At 41.1% G+C, this 17790-nt stretch overlaps 1 protein-coding gene across 11 annotated transcripts in view; it reads left to right on the plus strand.

Moving 5' to 3' along the window:
• The window catches only part of myo18ab (myosin XVIIIA b), a 146875-nt gene that overhangs the window by 25460 nt on the left and 103625 nt on the right, over positions 1 to 17790 (plus strand). For 3 of the 11 annotated variants that reach the window (XM_061781680.1, XM_061781685.1, XM_061781683.1), the window contains exons 1-4: positions 1519 to 1734; positions 15508 to 15567; positions 15900 to 15934; positions 16207 to 17367. The exons of 3 other annotated variants lie outside the window; for them this stretch is intronic. In XM_061781680.1, coding sequence (XP_061637664.1) covers positions 15531 to 15567; positions 15900 to 15934; positions 16207 to 17367 — 1233 coding nt within the window. In that variant the 5' untranslated portion in view covers positions 1519 to 1734; positions 15508 to 15530. Of the gene's footprint in view, positions 1 to 1518; positions 1735 to 7753; positions 15288 to 15507; positions 15568 to 15899; positions 15935 to 16206; positions 17368 to 17790 lie in introns of those variants that run through there. 5 more of the 11 variants (XM_061781686.1, XM_061781682.1, XM_061781690.1 and 2 more) reach the window with 5 other exon arrangements.

Consider the following 17790-nt stretch of genomic DNA (forward strand, 5'->3'; position numbering starts at 1 on the left):
TAATCTCACAATACGATAATTATTGCGATATCGTGGGAAAACTTGTGGTAATGCAAGAAGACTCACGGTATTGCACGAAGGTTCACAGTACAGGTGGAGGAAAGCAGGAGAACTGAAAAATCTCTCTTTTTCTTGCGCTTGCTCTTCTTGACTATTGCTGAGTCCTTTACAGTCTGTTTTTAAAATATTTTATGCAGCGATCGTATCAAAGTCAGAATTTTGGTATTGTGACACCACTATTCTGATGCACAGAATATTATTGTACATTCAAGTCTTAAGTAAGGCATTGCCAGTTGATATTTGCTAGCATATACCGACTTGCAACAGCAATCTGTCACTGCTAGTGGTGGCCAAACAACACAGCTCTATTATTAAGTCAAAGTACATAACACTACATTACAATTTACACAACAACAGTGTACATTCCTTGAAAACTGGTTGGATATCCAGATATTTTTCATGAAATGTTTCCACTGGAAAGTTGTTTTGTTGTTTTTATCTAGTCCATTCATATTGTTTCTGTATGAAATATGATTTACTGTATACATAAAGGGAGAAAGGTTAAGAGAAAATTGCCATTAATATATTATAATTTTAATACTAATAATATATTGGGGTATGCGTAGCTATCAGGATATCAAATTCTTATATCGGGATATAAACTTATGTCCATATCTCACAGCACTACTTGGGCCATTGTTAAAATCATGTTTGAATTAACTAACGATCCATCCATTTTCTGAGCCGCTTATCCTCACAAGGGTGGCGGGAGTGCTGGAGCCTATCCCAGCTGTCATCGGGCAGGAGGCGGGGTACACCCTGAACTGGTTTTCGCTCACCGTTCTTGTGATCATTTTGACCTCACAGGGTGAGATCTTGCGTGGAGCCCCAGATCGAGGGAGATTATCAGTGGTCTTGTATGTCTTCCATTTTCTATTAATTACTCCCACAGTTGATTTCTCCACACCAAGCTGCTTACCTATTGCAGATTCAGTCTTCCCAGCCTGGTGTAGGTGTACATTTTTGTTTCTGGTGTCCTTTGTTCAAACAGGTGATATGAATATAGGTAACGTAAGGTATTTAAAAATCAGACAATGTGATTTTCTGGATTTTTTTTTTTTTTTTTTTTTTTCATTTTGTCTCTCATAGGTGAAGTATACCCACGATGAAAATGACAGGCCTCTCTCATCTTTTTAAGTGAGAAAACTTGCCAATTGGTGGCTGACTAAATACTTTGTTGCCCCACTGTATAATGGAAAATCCTAAACGATTGTTCCAAACTGGATTAAACTTTACCTACATGAAGGCAATTAACCCATTAACTTCCTAATTCTAATGAGAGTTTTGCCTTCGTTGACTCATACCCAAGCACTCACCGAAACACACGTGCATGCTCAGAAGCAGCTGAGTTGACACCAGCTGTAGCCGCATGTGTGGTGTGTCATACTGCCAAGTGGACTGTGTCGGTGTTGGGTTGTTTATAGCAGACCTGCTCAGACTGAAGAGAGAAGGTTCCTATTTTTATCCCTACACAGCACCCTCATATCACAACAGCTGTCCTCACATCTCTTATCTGTCGAGGGTCACGAATAGCTGGTCTATCAGCCCACCCTCTCCAGTCCCACATTTTCTCTCTGCGCTCTGTCTTGTTGCTTGCTACCAGCTCTTAGATTTTGAATAGTTTTGAATCTGACCTCCAAAGAGACTGGACTTGTGGAATTATTTCATTCGCAGGTATTGTGTTGGGAATTATGTTTATAAATGTGGGTCTACAGGAAAAATGGTGCCTCAGTGAACTCTGGTAACACTATTTTTAGAATGGAGTTACTTTGTCGTCAGCTTGTATGGCTTTTCATTTTGAAAGAAGCATTTAACACTATCAGCCGTTTCTCTCTTCCCGTTTGTATGTTAAAGTGCAAGACTATCTATTTCAAGTTCGTTTCACTGCTACCAAGAGACTGTCTTCTTTCTGTTGATACTGTACATGATAATGTGCTGGTAGGTGCCGTGGATTGGCTTGGGAAATTTGGTAACTGTTGGTTTCTTGTGATTTAAAAAAAAAAATAATAATAATAATAATTTACAGCCAACTTGATAAGGATTTTATTATACAATGTGATCCATTTGAATGATTTTCTTTCAATTTACGATTAAATATAGTTTAATATTAATATTTGCTTTAGTTTTTAGAAATAGCAGGATAGATTAATCACACCTTTTTGGGGGTTAGAGCACAGTTAGGTGACATGTAAAATGTTGCGGACAGATTGGTTTAACATGCTTTTTTGTCAGCAATTTTGGTATTGGAATGGAATTATAAAGTGATCCAATTTATTTATATCATGACGCGTTTATTATATTCATTAATTCAAAGTCATTTTTTAAAATGTACTCGTGAATCTTTCAAATGTGGAATTTCAGAAAAATACATGTCTCTTTATATACTCTTCTTTACACCTGGGATCTCTTTTGCTATTTCATTATTTTATTTGTGTGTGCTTGTCAAGCTTCATCTGGTCAGGATCAGACATTTTAGGCAGATATTTCTGGTTATCCACCAATAGGCATTAAGCATGTCAACATTCAGTCAACAAGAAGCAGCTGCTTGTACCTTAGGGTCTGATGCATCAGCCTGTTTTTCCATTTGTAGCAATTACACCTGTTGCAGAATTTCTTCAGGGGGCATTCTAGTCTCTTTAGTGGAATTTGTTTAAGTCTTGAATTTGAATTAAAAAGTAAAATGGACATTACATTTTAGTTACAAAGCCATTGGTTGTGAACTGTTATCCCCTATAGTCAATTGCCCTTGAAATTGAAACTTTTTTTTTGTTTTTTTGAGGCCATATGCACCCATATTACTATACAGTACAAAATTGTTTTGTAGGTTCTTTCATGGCTGAAAATCCCCAGTACAGTACAAAGTTATTGTAAATAAATATTTCAAAAAAAGCTTGAAAATGTTTGAAAGTTTCACGTTTTATCCAAACTTACCACGCCGGTGTGCTTTGTTATGGTGACATTGATGATCATCGTAGGCGAGTCGCTTTCATGAGCCGTGAGGAATTCATGTGCTCTCTAGTTCCAAATACGTTGCCAAAGGTGAATGGCTTGACAAAAAAAAACTGTTACTGTGCTAAAGGTAGCATGGTCCAGACTCCACAGCCTTGTGTTTGTATCCCTCAGACTTAACACTGCTGCCATGATGCTCCCTCTCTCTGCGCTCCTAGTCTATGTACAATAGACAATAGTTATATCCATTGTGACATGGCCGCCATGTCAATGCCCCGCATTCAACATGGCCACCCCGTAGGCATGAGAGGCACATCTGTTGGAATTTGATCTATTTTTTTTTTGGTATATCTGTGACCTGGAAATACATCAGTCCCATTCTCTTCCTGCATTGTGCCACAGAGCCCGTAAACAACAGGAGCCAATTCTGGAACTAACAGCCTTGGTCAACGGTAGTTTAAGTGACATATGGAAACTATTTTTGGACACATTGTTCAGGCCCGTCTTATCCGGTGTCCGTTATGTCGGGTTCTGTTTTATGTTGAGGTTCATTTTATCAAGGTTCCACGAGCAAACATACCAACCTGACACAGTCAGATTTTCTGATAAGTAAACGTGACGTACTATGAGGACAGAAATTAGGAATTTAAAACACTGAGTGATTTAATCATTTACGTGGCTATTACAACACCTTTTAATGACTGGGATACTGAGGAAAAAATGAAGAGACAGACGTGCGAAGAGTTCATACGTAAGATTTAAATAAACTCTCAGAGGAGAAGGATGAAATCAACTCGAAGAAAACAACAAGGCGATCAAAATGCCGAGACACTTCATGGCACAAAAACTAACAAATACGAACTGAACGCTTCACCGTTGATGTTTTGAATGATACCCTGCTACAGTTTTATGCCGCTGTCCAGTCAACGATGACCAACAGAGAGCACAGCGTTGCCATTCTGAGAGCTTGCATCAACCGTCACATATAAATAGACCGAATATACAGTATGCGTAATAATAAAAACAGGTTTTATCGTCATTACCTGTGGTTGTTATTTATCCTTGTCAAACTAGAAAATCTATTTGCTGGTGTACTACTGAATAGTGTTTACATTACCTTAGAAAGTTAGCAGATTGGAATGACTTCAGAGTAAAGCCCTCAGGTGTCGCAAGGGAAAATAAATTGTTGCAGTAAAACTTTCCATTTTGATGACAACATTTTGAAATTATGACTTGGTAGTTTGATTATTTTCATTTGGAAGTGACCATGATATACTGTAAGTGGGTTCATGCCCTTTTAGGTATACAGTAACAATTATCAGGGTTTAATGGACTTCGCATAGTCAACCGTCCTTTGCTGCGCGTCGATTTGCGCTTCCACGTCGTCCATTAATCCCTGATAATTGGACACCTCGTCGGGCATTAACCCCTACGTATATGCATCCAGTCTTCCAGTCAGTCCAATGATCGTTGACATAACTCATATTGGGTAGATGTAAATTCTCTGACGACTGGCTCACAATTTTTAAATACGACCCCAATTCCAATGAAGTTGGGATGTTGTGTTAAACATAAATAAAAACAGAATACAATGATTTGCAAATCATGTTCAATCTATTTTTAAGTGAGTACACTACAAAGACAAGATATTTAATGTTCAAACTGATAAACTTTATTGTTTTTAGCAAATAAACATTAACTTAGAATTTTATGGCTGTAACATGTTCCAAAAAAGCTGGGACAGGTGGATAAAAAGACTGCGAAAGTTGAGGAATGCTCATCAAACACCTGTTTGGAACATCCCACAGGTGAACAGGCTAATTGGGAACAGGTGGGTGTCATGATTGGGTATAAAAGGAGCTTCCCTGAATTGCTCAGTCATTCACAAGGAAAGATGGGGCGAGGTTCACCTCTTTGTGAACAAGTGTGTGAGAAAATAGTCCAACAGTTTAAGGACAATGTTCCTCAGCGTACAATTGCAAGGAGTTTAGGGATTTCATCATCTACGGTCCATAATATCATCAAAAGGTTCAGAGAATCTGGAGAAATCACTGCATGTAAGCGGCAAGGCCGAAAACCAAAATTGAATGCCCGTGACCTTCGAACCCTCAGGTGGCACTGCATCAAAAACAGACATCAATGTAAAAAAGATATCACCACATGGGCTCAGGAACACTTCAGAAAACCAATGTCAGTAAATACAGTTCGGCGCTACATCCGTAAGTGCAACTTGAAACTCTACAATGCAAAGCAAAAGGCATTTATCAACAACACCCAAAAACGCCGCCGGCTTCTCTGGGCATGAGCTCATCTAAGATGGACTGATTCAAAGTGGAAAAGTGTTCTGTGGTCCAACGAGTCCACATTTCAAATTGTTTTGGGAAATTGTGGGCGTCCTGTCCTGCGGGCCAAAGAGGAAACGCACCATCCGGACTCTTATGGACGCAAAGTACAAAATCCCATCTGTGATGGTATGGGGCTGTGTTAGTGCCAATGACATGGGTAAATTACACATCTGTGAAGGCACCATTAATGCTGCCATACAGGTTTTGGAGAAATCCATCCAAGCAACGTCTTTTTCATGGACGCCCCTGCTTATTTCAGCAAGACAATGCCAAACCACATTCTGCACGTGTTACAACAGCGTGGCTTCGTAGTAAAAGAGTCTGGGTAATGGACTGGCCTGCCGGCAGTCCAGACCTGTCTCCCATTGAAAATGTGTGGCGCATTATGAAACGTAAAATACGACGACGGAGACCCCGGACTGTTGAACAGCTGAAGCTGTACATTAAGCAAGAATGGGAAAGAATTCCACCGACAAAGCTTCAACAATTTGTGTCCTCAGTTCCCAAACGTTTATTGAATGTTGTTGAAAGAAAAGGTGATGTAACACAGTGGTAAACATGACCCTGTCCCAGCTTTTTTGGAACGTGTTGCAGCCATAAGATTCTAAGTTGATTATTTGCTAGAAACAATAAAGTTTATCAGTTTGAACATTAAATATCTTGTCTTTGTAGTGTATTCAAGTAAAAATTTGTTGAACATGATTAGCAAATCATTGTATTCTGTTTTTATTTATGTTTAACACAACGTCCCAACTTCATTGGAATTGGGGTTTTATAAAGGTTGGTTGGCTGGTTAAGGATTCCAAATGGATAAAGAAAGCTAAATGTAGACTTTGTGTGAAATCATTTGACATCTACAACATGTGGGAAATGATTTGGCTACGTAATGGCATTTAAAGAATCTGAATTTTATTTCAGAGAAGTCTGGAAATTATGTTCTGGAAAAAGTATGGAATTTTTAAATCTAACGTGTAGGAACGCTGGTTCGAGAAAAAAAAAAAAAACTACTGTAGATAACCTTGTCGAGGAACCCTTGACAAATTGATGTTTCTTAACTAAATAAATTCTACTTCTACTACTACTTACTGATTCGGCCTGATTCGGCCAGCCTGACGTATTCAAAAGCGCAGCGAGCCAGCGCTCGAGCACCCCTAATATACATGCGATTTGGATGTGTCCTGGCACATGTAAATTGGCCATGTGGCTCACGGCGCCAGCCCGTTACTTCTGATATCCGTTAAATCAGGGTCCGTTAAAACGAGGTTCCACTCTACATGTATAATTACATAAAGGGGAATTTCATGAACCAGCATTTGTGTCAGTGCTATTAATTACTCAACTGGTATTTTCGTATGTGACTAATAATACATCATAAATGAGGAAAGATGGGCCTTTAACGTTAAAGGGAGATATTGATGCCTGTGCATTCAGATAAATAGGGCTGAACCCGATTGACTAGGATCTTGGTTTGCTCATTTGTCCTCCTCTGGCCTCAATTGTTTCAATGGATAAACATTGTATTATTTCTTTGCGTGGATATAATAATAGTGTCAAAAGCCAACCGACCACCCTGCGGTCTTGGCAATCATCTAGTTTTCTCACTCATCACACACAACTGATGAATGAAAGGACATTTTCACAGCTGTGATTAGGCCTGTCAGGATAATTACTATCTTGACTTATCGTTCAATAAATAAAATGGACACGATAGATTTTCCGGACTCGATAAATTGTCATTGTTGTGGTGAGCTGGCATGTGGATCACACAGTGAGCTGACAGAGTTGGACGGCTATGTCATTAGCCGCGAGTGGTCTCGTGGAATGCCGGTGGACCCGTACATTGTTGCCGGTGTTGGCTACATCAAATACTCCACAGCCTTGCTCCATGTGCGACGCCTAGATTCAGACAACAGAGACACTTTTAAGGGAAAGTTAACTTTTTGTCATGTTCTAGAGCTAACGAGCTATTTTGTGAGCTAACGACTAGCCTGCGAGCTAACGAGTTAAGGGGCTAAACAGCTCGCTCCACCGCGGTGATGTCGTTTAAAACAGAGCTTCGCTCCAACTTGTTGTGTGTGTTAATCCCCCATTAACACACACGGGGAGGTTAGCTGTTTATTAAGCATAACCTCAGTGGCACAACGTATTCAGCCAATAGTGGACTACAGCGAACGTCAACGTATGTTTGATTGACAGGTGTAGGGCTCGTCTTCAGTGGACCAACCACACAGTAGTCGAGTTTACATGGAAACTTTTTTGTCATTTGGATTGAAGAGCTCTGGTCAACTGTTTATACTGTATGCGAGGGGATCTATGGAGTTCATGGAGGTTTGCCGTCTATTCAGCATAGTACTTGGGATTGTTTTTATACGTTTTTTTTTTTTTTTTTTTTTTGTCTTGTTCAGCTGTTAGGTCAAGCAGAATGGAGGATCTGTATCTCTTAATGCTGGAACAGTTTTACTGGGTAACAGTGGAGTTTTTAAGCTTCCGCTGTGGTTTCTTAGTATTATAATTGAAGATATGCCCCACCCAGACCCGCAGCACCGACCCCGGAATTCTTGGAACAGTTCATCACGTGTCCTAAAAACATTGTTAAATAGATGATGCAGGTGGTCAATTCCATGTTGTTCCCATATACTAAAATGAAGAGGTATATTATTAATTTCGAAATCTGGATTGTGCCAGCGGCACGGTGGACGACCGGTGAGAGTGCTGCCTCACAGTTCTGAGGAGCGGGGTTCAATCCCCGGCCCCGCCTGTGTGGAGTTTGCATGTTCTCCCCGTGCCTGCGTGGGTTTTCTCCGGGCACTCCGCTTTCCTCCCACATCCCAAAAACATGCATTAATTGGAGACTCTAAATTGCCCGTAGGTGTGAATGTGAGTGCGAATGGTTGTTTGTTTGTACGTGCCCTGCGATTGGCTGGCAACCAGTTCTACCCCGCCTCCTGCCCGATGATAGCTGGGATAGGCTCCAGCATGTCCCCGACCCTAGTGAGGAGAAGCGGATCAAAAAATGGATGGATGGATGGATTGTGCCAGATTGGGGAGCGCATACTGGGAGCTAATTGAAATCCTGAAGATTCTAAACTTTGCCACCAAGCCGTTAAGGAGGATGCGATTATTGGGTTCTTGAAGCATTTATGGCGTTTAAGACTTGTGGAAATAAATGGGAATTTTGGGAGTTTGATGTTGTTGCAGTCTATTTGTTCCAATTCGAGCCAAGAATCATACTCCTCATTGTGGTGCAACCATTTGATGATGGTGTTGTAATTGGTTAGCTAAATAATAGTGTTTCAAGTTGGGAGCATTTAGGCCTCCCTCCTGTTTACTTTTCTGAAGAGTGGATAGACTAATTCTATTTTCTTATTTTTTGAAAAAAAATTATTACAGCAGAATCTAAGGTTTGAAACTATTTAAGTGTGGTCTTAAATGGAATCATTGAAAAATTTTTATTTGAGGTAAGGTCTTCATTTTTATTGTAGCTATTCTTCCCAGTAATGATATAGGCAAGTCAGCTGAGATTTTTTCCAGAAGTGGTGTGTAATTTAGACTGGTTAGCTCTGTGACTCTTGACGAAATATTAATACCTACATACTTAATGTTTCCTGTAGGAATAGGGTAATCTGGGATTTGATCTGCAGGATCAGTATTGTTGATTTTGTCCAGTTGATAGAGTAACCTGATATTTGTGAAAATGTTTTAATGAGATTGAAGAATGCCTGAAGAGAATACTTGGGTTCCTATAAGTAAAGATCATCATCAGCATATAGATTGATTTTGTGTTCTGTCACTGGTGCGCAGATACCTTTTAATATTAGCATTCTGACGTATAGCGGCAGCAAAAGGTTCGATGAATATTGCAAATAGCATTGGTGAGAGTGGACATCCTTGTCTGGTTCCTCTTTGTAATGTAAAACTTTGTGAAGTGATCCTAGTTGTGCTGATTCGCTTTCGGCGAATTGTATAATGTTGCTATCCAATGTATAAATGAATCTCCAAAACCAAATTTGCAAAGTACTGCAAACAGGAAAGCCCAGTTAACTTTATCGAATGCTTTCTCTGCGTCAAGTGACATGATGAGTGCGTTTAGGAAAAAAAAAAAGGCTTGATTACAAACAACTTCTAAGTAGCTAAAAACAATATCTCCGTCACATACATGCGCTGTCCGGAGCGGCCATATTTACGCCCTGCGTAAATGATGATATCACCGCGCATTTACGTTGAAACGAAACAGACGCAGACAGAGCTTTTCCCGGCTGTAGTCCAAATGACGGCATACATGGTGAAAATTTGGCAAAAGGAATATTCCACCCCTGTCAAACCGAATGACATTCCATTTGGATTTGGCTTGCGTATTCCGAATTAGGTGTTTATTTGGCGCAGTTTCATTCGGGTTGGGCTTCTAAACCGATTAGAATTGGAATAGAAGGCTCCATGTAAAGCAGGCTGGTCTTGCAGCTCTTTATTCTTTATTTCAGACCCAGGGGGACCCATATCACAGAGTAAAGAAAAACAATTTAATTGAGAAACAAGAAATGAAATTAAAATAACGATAATTACACCACCAGTACTGATGTAAAACCAAAAAAGATAAAATAAATAAATAAAAAATAATAAGGGTGGTCCTTTTCTTCTTCTTTTGATTTCAGAGACATTAAAAAAAATCTACAGTATTATTGTTTATCATGATAGTTTTTGGGACAATATAACATCTTTAAAAAATTGTTATCGTGACAGGCTTTGCTGTGATAATATTATGAACACTTGGATACATACTTGTAGCGTGTATTAGTTGAATAAAAATTAAATAAATTTTGGAGAAAATATTAAGCTGGAAGCGACACCTGCGTTACTTCTGGTTTAGCGAAATTTTAAATTACAGCGTTATAAAGCTATTTTATCTAGTAAAAGGGGAACCACGTCACTTTTTATGTGGATAAAATTTAGGGGACGTGACGAGAAACCTTTTTATCAGTCTCTTAATCTGAAGGTTACTACACTTTCTGAAATTTTGATGAGTTCTAGACGGCCAGAGGTTTGTTTCCTCGAACTCAAACACACACAACAATGCAGGTAGTGAATTATATGGAAAATGTAATGATTTAACATGGGAAATCTACAGGGAAGCAATACAGAAAAACACAAAACAAACAGACGAACATTGGCAAAGGAAACTAACTTGTGATGTGAGATTGGTAGTGAGCATGGGGTGTCAATGCGTATCGGTGGAATTCCTGTTCTCGCTAGTTTAAAACCCAAATATGCACTAATCTGTACTTTTAGTTGACCGCAAGTTTGACTTACGTGTGTTGACCAATTCAGGCAGGCGGGTCGACCTTCCGGGGGTTGGGAAGAGTGCTCATGAGTGATGGTTTGCAGGAAAAGGAAGTAAAGAGAAAAAGACGCATTTCAAGTGCAGGTGGGCCGGCGCGCCGGCAGTGGCAATGCCTGCCACGCGGTCAGGGGAAACTCTCACCACAATTCCTTCCCAACGGAGCCTCGTCCGTAAACTGCCCCACACCCAAATGGGTAGCTTTGGGCAGCTGGCATTTGCTCCCTGTGGTCCACGCTTGGCAGAGCGGCAGGGAAGTTCGGTGTCTCCCAGCCTTCGCCACCTCCTTGGTGAGGTTGGGGGCTCCCCGGGCTGGGCCAGGCCTTCGGCAGGTGGAACAACAAGAGAGTGAGAGAGCGAGCAAAAGAGAGAAAGAGAGCGAGCCAAAGGAGCTTCTGCCTTTTATCCGCTTCAGAGAGGGAGGCCGTCCCCTTTTGACCAAATTGAAAGCAGACCGTGCCTCTTGAATTGTGTTTCATCGTAGTATAATTTGTGGTTTAAACCCAGTGAAATTAAATATTAATGATTGGATTTAAGATTTAAGATTTAAGTACAGTGAAGTACAGTGAAGACTGGTTAGTGAACCCATTTTTGCAGTAGCGTTCCGCCGCCTGTGGGTCTCGCTAGTACCCCGTCCATTGTCCCGGTCTGGCTGGGAGGAGGAAGTGAATTCATTGAGCGGTCTGCTGCAAAACCAGGTGTCTTTTGTCTCCGCTTTGATGCTACTGGTGCTGGTAATTCACTTAGCGTCGGAGTGCAAAACTAAACGTCTGTGTCTCACTTTGATGCTCTTGGCTTGTAATTCACTTAGTGTCTGTATGCGAAGTTGAATCTCGCCACTCCGTGGTCGTCTACCTCGGCGGTAGCCCGAGACTGGAGTGCTGGGTGTCATCTTTTAATGGCGTGTCCATTACATACGTATGTAGGTAGGTAGGAAGGTACTTCATTCATCCCGTAATGGAAATTAAACTAGCACAGCAGGAATATTCACAATGTACACTAATATAGAAGTAGCAACGTGACATGTGGCCAACATCAATTTAATACAAAAAACATAACAAAAAACAAAACAAAAAAAAACACGTTTTTCGGGCAATTTCCGCAATAGCAAATGTAACTAAAGAGTCAAGGAAATATAATCAAGCTATACTGTTTTACTCGAATTTGAAGAAGTGTTTGTATTTTATTTTAAACCTAATTTTCTGCAGCCGATATCACACAAAAATGTTCCCCATTTTTTCCAGAACAAAAAACTCAATTTCTCCGGAACCCATCATCTGATTTTCAAAAATCTTAGTGCATTATACTCTGGTAGAAGTGACCATTCCAACCAGATAATAGAAGCAACCAGCAAAGTGAAAAAAACAAATACAAGAGCGGCGTTTCAACTGTAATGTAAGCAGCAAGAAAAAACAAGTGTAGGAAGTATAGATTGTACATGTGTAATATGTACAAGCATTTTTGCACTGTTGTGTGTGTGTGCGTGTGTATTTTCCTCACACCCAGTGGTTGTTTCCTGCAGCAAAGCTTAGCTGCTACAGAGTATCTGAGAGTGTAAGCTATTGGAAAAGTAAGCCAATTCCTTGATTTTTGCTGTAGACTGAAAAATATTTGGGTTTGCCATAAAAAGGCAACCCAAATGGTTATACTGGATATGGCCAAAGTTGACTGTTATATCGTCTATCAGCTTCGCAGAGGCTTGTTTATTTACCCATATACAGTTTTCTGTTTTTTGTTTTGGTTGTACCGCTAATGAGTATAAATGCAGTCTTCACAGACAAAACCCAAATCTAAAACTGACAGTAGGCATTAAGTGCTATCGATTGTATGAATAATGAATGTAGTAATAAGACGTGGGCAACAACACACACCAGTCGGTCAGTTCCAGTACTTGAAAAATGGGCGAGTTCAAACAAAAGGTGGAATCTTCTGAGTTGTGTAGCAGATCCCGATGTAAATATCTGGACTTAAAAGCTGAAATTTTGATCTCTTGTCTTATTCACTTTTTGATGATAACCATTGAAAATGAGCAAATTATGTCTAATTTCATTTTTTTGTGTGTGTTTTGTTTTGGCAAGGCGGCACGGTGGCCGACTGGTTAGAGCGTCAGCCTCACAGTTCTGAGGAGCAGGGTTCAATCCCCGGCCCCGCCTGTGTGGAGTTTGCTTGTTCTCCCCGTGCCTGCGTGGGTTTTCTCCGGGCATCCGGTTTCCTCCCACATCCCAAAAACATGCACGTTAATTGAACACTCTAAATTGCCCGTAGGTGCGAATGTGAGTGCGAATGGTGGTTTGTTTGTATGTGCCCTGCGATTGGGTGGCAACCATTTCAGGGTGTACCCCGCCTCCTGCCCGATGATAGCTGGGATAGGCTCCAGCACGCCCGCGACCCTAGTGAGGAGAAGCGGCTCAGAAAATGGATGGATGGATGGATGTTTTGGTAGTGGGCAAATAAATGTATTGAAAATATGTTTATGCTCAAACGTGACATAATTTACAGCTAGCGAGCCATTAATTGCAGGCACAAAAAGAGCCAAAATAAATTCTTAGCGATGAAAAGTTATTCTGTTCCTGTTAACTATCATGTTGTGATTGTATGACGTATGTGCAACTGTACGCAGCACAATGTGCAGGCATCCTTTATTTTGTTTTGCGACCATGTCGTCCATCCACAAATTTGCACAGTGAATTTACCTTCACTGTGCCCCCACTAGCTTAGCTTCGCCATAGGGATGCGGCTCAAAGGGGAGTGTTTTATCTACGATGTCTCGGCGGCGTTCTCCTTTTTACGCCACGTTGTCACTAACTTTAGGTTATAAAAGTAACAAGCTCATTTTTAAAATGTAAGGAGTAGAAAGTACATATACTTCTGTTTAAACAGTAAGGAGTAAAAGTAAATGTTGGCAGAAAAATAAATACTCAAGCAAAGTACAGATACCTGAAAGGCTACTTAGTACTTTGTTACCTCGCACCAAAACACATACTGTTCAACTACCCTTTTCTAGACCGATGGTCCTCATCAGGGTAAGCTGGAGCCTATGAGGTCAGCTAACATTTGGGCGAGAGGCGGGGTGTGCTGCGGACTGGTAGCCAGCCAGTCAAATAATTAGAGCTATTGCCAAAAGCATAATACTAGCCAAGACATCTACTTGCCAAAGAGTGAGCAGCACTGTCCATATTTGTTTACAGAGCAGACATGTGGGTAGAGTACAGGCAGTTAAACGTCCTGTCACTTACTCAATACATGACAATATATTGACTATTGAGTAGATATTTCATGTGGGAATACGGTACGCCTGTGTACCTTACCGAAACACATGAATATGAATATGTGTACCATTACACCCCAGTGTTCGACCATTGTCACAGCAAAAATTCATCCAATCATCGTACACTGGAAGTCGAATCTAGTCAAGTTTATTTGTATAGCCCTCAATCACAAAAGAGTCTCAAAGGGCTTCACAGGCCCACAGTTGGCAATGATTAACAACAGCCCCTAAACTAAACCCCCCAATCGGACAAGGAAAAACTAAAAATCCCATTTTGGGGAAAAACGAAACCTTGAGAAGGGACTCCAGATGGGTGTGTGTTGGGGAGGCTGCAATGGATGCAGAGTGGGCAACATTTATCACATACAATGTTCATGACGATGGCATAAGAGTCCATATAAAGAGATAAGGCGCCGCAGGGTAGATGCCTTCGGTGGTTCTGCCTCAGGATCTGGCCCGGTCAGTCAGAACAGAATCCTCAATGGCCACGTCTCCACCTCAGCTCTTGTCCCAGCTGGTCAGTGCAGAACCCAAACAGCAACAGCCTCTGATTCGGTAAATGTAATCTAGCCCTCTCTCTGATCAGAAGATAGGACAAGCAACCTAGCTATGTTCCTCTTTGTAATCTCTGATTGCCTCATCCTTGTATCATTGGAGCCGACGTGTATCACTATGTTCAAGCAGCTAGTGTTGTTAGCCCCATGCTTGCGTGTAGGGCTAATGCGGGTCAGCTTCAATGTTGGGTGCTCTGGCCGCAGGAATACTCATTACAGTGGCTGGCTTTTTAAGCTTGATGTTACGATTGATGGAGTCACCTATGACTAACATGTGGGAGCCAGTTGATAGAGTAGGAATGGGACTAGCTAAAGGAGGGAATCTCTTATGTGTATGAACAGGCTCACTACGGTTAGCTAGCCGCTTGGTGCTAATGCTAAGAGGGCTAGTACGTCGGCTACAACCTACACTATCAGGTGTGTCCGCCACATCTACAGTGACCAAATTATTCAGCTCTTCTTGTCGGACACGTTCCTCTAGCAGGGAAAGCCTCTCAAGGAGAAGGGCCCAAGTGGTGCACGAGTCCATACTGATGTTTATTTGGTAGGAGTTTTGGAGGCCAAGTCTGTGGAACAGCTGAAGAGCCTCGTCAGTGTCCGGCAGGAGCTAGTAGCCTCGAAAACGCAGCTACTCCGCTTTCAAAAATTCAAAATAGTCTCAAGAAGGTAAAAGTAAAACATAAAAATCTAAGTAGATGAGGGAAAAGTGATGAGTTCGTCTCTCTCCTACGCACACAGTGTAACGTGACTGGAGCAGCGTCTGGAGTGGCCACTTTTAGGTATGATGTTTTGATTGGAAGTGAACCGTCACTCTTTGTTCTCACCTTACACGTCAAGTGACACAGAAAAAGTATTGAAATTGGCCCTGCCAAGGGCGCTATCCACTTTGGGAATGATTGGGTGTTCTCTAACTTTGCATCAATGGTCTTACATTCTATCGACTATATATTGCAGAGATACTAATTTGTTTTCATTTTCACATTCTTCCTGACCCCACAGCCCATGACAGCAGATAAACCAACATGGCATTCTCATCTCGCTTTTCCTTCTGGGAGAAAAAGGGAAGTCTCACTTGGAAATTTCACAAAGCACCCTAACCTAGCATGGTGTTTTGTATTAACACACTTGTCAGTTGTGGCCTTTGTGTGTCAGACAGTCAGATATGTTGAAATGTACACACATCTTATTCATTTAAGTTAAATGTGTTTTGGTGATGCACCTACAATTAAGGGTGATTACAGTTGTCTTACTTCACTTGAGAAAGAGAATCGAGACAAACACAGTTTGTGTGATGCATGTTTTGTGGTATTGCAACTTTACACTGGTTAGTGGACAGTGCTTTATGCCAAGTAGTAAGGTTTTTATATGCTCTCATTTGTATTAAATTATTTAGGTCAAAGAGGAGAACAAGCCAGGCAGCATAAATGTGAGTGTTATTTTTTTCTTCTTTTTTTTTGTAGTGAGATAACATTAGTCACAACATAACAATCCAGGTGTGGATTAGGTGTGTCAGTAGGTTTTAAATTATAATAGTAATAATTTAGCATTAAATTTTCCCTATCAAAATAAAATTAGGCTTGACATTCTATGATTTTTGTGTGTAGTTATGCATTATGAATTCAATATCAAAATCTGCATGATGAACTGCATCATACTTGAGCTTCCTTCTTACATCTCCCCTTTTTCCTCTCCGAGTAGTCAGATAGTGATGGGCTGTCCAACCGGGCCCAATCTGTGCCTGCTCTCGACCCTGGAAGGGGATTATACCCGGCATTGAGCCCCCCAGTCGTTGCTTCTTCAGAGGTGGTTGGTCGAGTCAGGAGTCCCTCGCCACCTAAAGTCAGAACACCTGTTAAAGTGCCAGAACATTTCAAAAGCTCTGAGCCATCACCGTCATCAAAGATGGCAGAGCGATTCAGGAGTCCTGAAGCAAGACACTATTCTGTGCGTTCAGACCTAGTTATGAATGGTAATCAAGAATACAATGGTATTGTGAACAAAACCACAGTCAATGGCACTGCTAAAGGAAATATCAAAGCACCATGCAACAGCTTGCCAGACTCTACAGATGATCAAGGTCTAACTCGCAAGAAAGTAGTGAAGGTGGTACGTCGTGTTGTCAGGAAAGTCCTGCCCTCAGGGGTAGAGGAGACAACTGCACCAACACATGAATCAGAAATTTCAGAGGGAGCCAAAAATGGTACCGTACCAGCTCCAGCATCTGTGTCCAAGGGCCCTGTGATGTCTGCATTCTCTTTTAAACATGACGCGGTCAAAACAGAAGACAAAGATGACCTTTCTCAAGGATTGACCCACCTAATAGTGAGAGGAAGGACAAGGGAACCTCGATCAAGAATACGTAAGGATGACCATCTGCAAACAAAAGAATTAGATACGAAAAATCAAAAGGAAAAACAGATTGCGACCAAAGAAGAGGTGAACGAGGATAGAATGTCTCCAAAGTCACAAGAGGGCAAGCTATATTCTCCAGTACAGTCTCCAGTAGTCCCTGTGTCTGGAACAGGCATGCCGTCAAATAAAACTGTTCCATCTCTACGTTTTACCAAGCCCTCCCATTGCAGATCTTTGCCACAGGTTGTTGGCTTTATCCCAGCACCCAAGTCTACGCCTTTGTCTCCGCCTCCAGGCTTTATACCTGTTACTAGACCAACAGCTTCTACAAAATCCATCCGTACCGATGCAGCAGTCCCGAAAACTACCTCGATATATCCTCCATGTCATTCTATCTCAATCAATGAGCCCCCTGAAGTGAGCCCTCATGATCGAAGTGTCAGCTCTGGTCCACTGCCTCCACCAGAAATCAGTCCAGTTCAGCACCCAACTGTCAGAAAACAAGAGGTATTGTTTTATTAAGACTACCTTACAATTGGGTCTATTAAGTACATTTTATACTGTATGAGCCTTATATTAACCACACACACTTATTTGAAATAGTAAATGGACTGCACTTATATAGCGCTTTATGTACACACCACAGTGCTCAAAGCGTTTTACAAAGCCTCACATTCATACACTAATGGGCGACTGGTGCAATGCAAGGCAGGCCCATTGGAACCAAATTAGGGTTCAGTGCCTTGATGCTTTTTATAGTGAGGCCATGACAATTTCATAGTTTGACACAAAGCGTGAAGTGCAGACTTTTATATTTCCATTGAGAAATTATAGCCATTTCACAATATCTCATTTTAAAAATAATTTTAATGTCATTTGGACAATGACAACTGTAAAACAAGCAGATTTCTTTCAAATTTGGCTGACAAA

The sequence above is a fragment of the Phyllopteryx taeniolatus genome, chromosome 8, assembly GCF_024500385.1.
Source record: "Phyllopteryx taeniolatus isolate TA_2022b chromosome 8, UOR_Ptae_1.2, whole genome shotgun sequence".
Lineage (NCBI taxonomy): Eukaryota > Metazoa > Chordata > Actinopteri > Syngnathiformes > Syngnathidae > Phyllopteryx > Phyllopteryx taeniolatus.